A 4,160-nucleotide genomic window follows, 5' to 3' on the forward strand; every position below is an offset into this window, starting at 1 on the left:
GTCCATTCCGACATAATACCGTTTTGAGACGAGGGGTCACTTTTTGCTGTTCTATTTTCTGTCTATTTTTCTCATCCTATCTGTCACACAGTTTAACGTGTATTTTATTTTAAATTTAAAAAAAAAGCAATTTGAAAACTTTATCTTTAAACATGTATCAATCCCCCCCCCCCCCCCCCCCCCCCAATCGTCATGCAGCATCATCTATGGACGATGATGACGACGATGACGAGTTTCCCCCCTGGGCCATTGCTGTGGCTGCCTGTGGTGGTGTCCTATTTATCTTCATCATCGTCATGATGGTAGTCCTTGTAAGTATTACACTTCCTCCTCCTCCTCCTCTTCCTCCTCCTCCTCCTCCTCCTCCTCCTCCTCCTCCTCCTCCTCTTCCTCCTCCTCCTCCTCCTCCTCCTCCTATTTGTACTTTTTATCCCTCTTTTCGTCCTAATCCTACTTTTTCCTCTCTCAATTTCTTCTCTCTAATTTCCTTTTTTTGTTCCACCTTTCAATACCTGATGAAAATTAGTCCAACTCACATGTCTTTCCAGATAGATAGACAGACAGACAGACAGACAGACAGATAGATAGATAGATAGATAGACAGACAGACAGACAGACAGACAGACAGACAGACAGACAGACAGACAGACAGACAGACAGACAGACAGACAGACAGACAGACAGACAGACAGACAGACAGACAGACAGACAGACAGACAGACAGACAGACAGACAGACAGACAGACAGACAGACAGACAGACAGACAGACAGACAGACAGACAGACAGACAGACAGACAGACAGACAGACAGACAGACAGACAGACAGACAGACAGACAGACAGACAGACAGACAGACAGACAGACAGACAGACAGACAGACAGACAGACAGACAGACAGACAGATAGATAGACAGATAGACAGATAGACAGATAGACAGATAGACAGATAGATAGATAGATAGATAGATAGATAGATAGATAGATAGATAGATAGATAGATAGATAGATAGATAGATAGATAGATAGATAGATAGATAGATAGACAGATAGATAGACAGATAGATAGACAGATAGATAGACAGATAGATAGACAGATAGATAGACAGATAGATAGACAGATAGATAGACAGATAGATAGACAGATAGATAGACAGATAGATAGACAGATAGATAGACAGAAGACAGACAGATAGACGGAAGACAGACAGATAGACGGAAGACAGACAGATAGACGGAAGACAGATAGATAGACGGAAGACAGATAGATAGACGGAAGACAGATAGATAGACGGAAGACAGATAGATAGACGGAAGACAGATAGATAGACGGAAGACAGATAGATAGACGGAAGACAGATAGATAGACGGAAGACAGATAGATAGACGGAAGACAGATAGATAGACGGAAGACAGATAGATAGACGGAAGACAGATAGATAGACGGAAGACAGATAGATAGACGGAAGACAGATAGATAGACGGAAGACAGATAGATAGACGGAAGACAGATAGATAGACGGAAGACAGATAGATAGACGGAAGACAGATAGATAGACGGAAGACAGATAGATAGACGGAAGACAGATAGATAGACGGAAGACAGATAGATAGACGGAAGACAGATAGATAGACGGAAGACAGATAGATAGACGGAAGACAGATAGATAGACGGAAGACAGATAGATAGACGGAAGACAGATAGATAGACGGAAGACAGATAGATAGACGGAAGACAGATAGATAGACGGAAGACAGATAGATAGACGGAAGACAGATAGATAGACGGAAGACAGATAGATAGACGGAAGACAGATAGATAGACGGAAGACAGATAGATAGACGGAAGACAGATAGATAGACGGAAGACAGATAGATAGACGGAAGACAGATAGATAGACGGAAGACAGATAGATAGACGGAAGACAGATAGATAGACGGAAGACAGATAGATAGACGGAAGACAGATAGATAGACGGAAGACAGATAGATAGACGGAAGACAGATAGATAGACGGAAGACAGATAGATAGACGGAAGACAGATAGATAGACGGAAGACAGATAGATAGACGGAAGACAGATAGATAGACGGAAGACAGATAGATAGACGGAAGACAGATAGATAGACGGAAAAGATAATAGACGGAAGACAGATAGATAGACGAAGAACAGATAGATAGACGGAAGACAGATAGATAGACGGAAGACAGATAGAAATAGACGGAAGACAGATAGATAGACGGAAGACAGATAGATAGACGGAAGACAGATAGATAGACGGAAGACAGATAGATAGACGGAAGACGATAGATAGACGGAAGACAGATAGATAGACGGAAGACAGATAGATAGACGGAAGACAGATAGATAGACGACGAAGACAGATAGATAGACGGAAGACAGATAGATAGACGGAAGACAGATAGATAAAAACGGAAGACAGATAGATAGACGGAAGACAGATAGATAGACGGAAAGACAGAATAGATAGACGGAAGACAGATAGATAGACGGAAGACAGATAGATAAGAACAGAAGATAAGGACAGATAGATAGACGGAAGACAGATAGATAGACGGAAGACAGATAGATAGACGGAAGACAGATAGATAGACGGAAGACAGATAGATAGACGGAAGACAGATAGATTGATAGGACAGACAGACTGACAGGCATATATATATATATATATATATATATAATATATATATATATATATATATATATATAGAGACATAGATAGATATATATATATATATATATATATATATATATATATATATATATATATATATATATATACATAGATAGAGATATAGATAGATAGATGTAGATAGATAGACAGATAGGCAGGCAGGCAGACAGATAGACAGACAGGCAGGCAAGCAGATAAATTGATAGATATATAGATAGATATAGAAAGATAGATAAATAGCTAGCTAGATAGATAAATAGATAGATATATAGATATAAATTATAAAAACAAAACCATGAAATACCAGTGCCCAACTTTTTGATAAAAGGGGCTATTTATAAAATTTTATAGATAGACACATAGATTGATTGATTGATTGATAGATAGGTATCCTATAACCGGACATAGGGACATATCTGTAACATTTTTATGCTAATCTGTTCATTTCCAGATGTCCAAGCGACAAGGCAACAAGAAGTACATTCTGTCGGAAGACGCTGAGGACATGTACTACGAACGCCACGCCAACAACGGCATCAACAACGGCGGACCTCGTCCTGGTAATCCTTACTCCACCCTCTACGAAACCAAAGAAGTGGGCGACCCGGAAATGGCTGGCATGTACGACAACCCCTTCGAACTCGGGGATCAGAGGTCAGGGACGAGGAATGCCGCGGGCGCCACCGAAAACGGGAACGGTGAGGTGGTTTACGACAATGTGGGAGACTCCGGTGTCGCTAACCCTGCTTTCGAGGACAATGCTGTAAGTTGAATTGAATATTTTGTTGTATATTTGGAATTACTTCCCTTTGCACTTTGGGTGTTGCTGTAAGTTGAATATTTTGGTGTATATTTGGAATTACTTCTCTTTGCACTTTGGGTGTTGTTGTAAGTTGAATATTTTGTTGTATATTTGGAATTACTTCCCTTTGCACTTTGGGTGTTGCTGTAAGTTGAATATTTTGGTGTATATTTGGAATTACTTCCCTTTGCACTTTGGGTGTTGCTGTAAGTTGAATATTTTGGTGTATATTTGGAATTACTTCCCTTTGCACTTTGGGTGTTGCTGTAAGTTGAATATTTTGGTGTATATTTGGAATTACTTCCCTTTGCACTTTGGGTGTTGCTGTAAGTTGAATATTTTGTTGTATATTTGGAATTACTTCCCTTTGCACTTTGGGTGTTGCTGTAAGTTGAATATTTTGGTGTATATTTGGAATTACTTCTCTTTGCACTTTGGGTGTTGTTGTTGTTACATGTGACTAGTTCGTTTCTAAACGGTGTTATGTCGAGGTGAACAATGAATTTATGAAAGCCTAACTTGAGTTACGATCGACGTGCTCTGCTTTGAATGTCTGATAACTCAAATTGTTATGGGGCTCATTGTTGTAATGGAGATACTCTCAAACCAACCCAAAATATTGTCCAATGTTAAATCAAGTCTATACTTGCGTTCGGTTATCAG

At 39.7% G+C, this 4,160-nt stretch overlaps 1 protein-coding gene across 1 annotated transcript in view; it reads left to right on the top strand.

Annotated features, from left to right (window-relative positions):
• The first annotated feature begins 202 nt into the window (after nt 1-202).
• Nucleotides 203-4,160, top strand: part of LOC144960699 (uncharacterized) — an 11,166-nt gene continuing 7,208 nt past the window's right edge. The window contains exons 1-2 of the mRNA XM_078893991.1: nt 203-311; nt 3,147-3,458. Coding sequence (XP_078750117.1) covers nt 207-311; nt 3,147-3,458 — 417 coding nt within the window. The 5' untranslated portion in view covers nt 203-206. The remainder of the gene's footprint in view (nt 312-3,146; nt 3,459-4,160) is intronic.

The sequence above is a fragment of the Berghia stephanieae genome, chromosome 15, assembly GCF_034508935.2.
Source record: "Berghia stephanieae isolate SIO BIC M18660-M18661 chromosome 15, UCSD_Bste_1.3, whole genome shotgun sequence".
NCBI classification, from domain to species: Eukaryota; Metazoa; Mollusca; class Gastropoda; order Nudibranchia; family Aeolidiidae; genus Berghia; species Berghia stephanieae.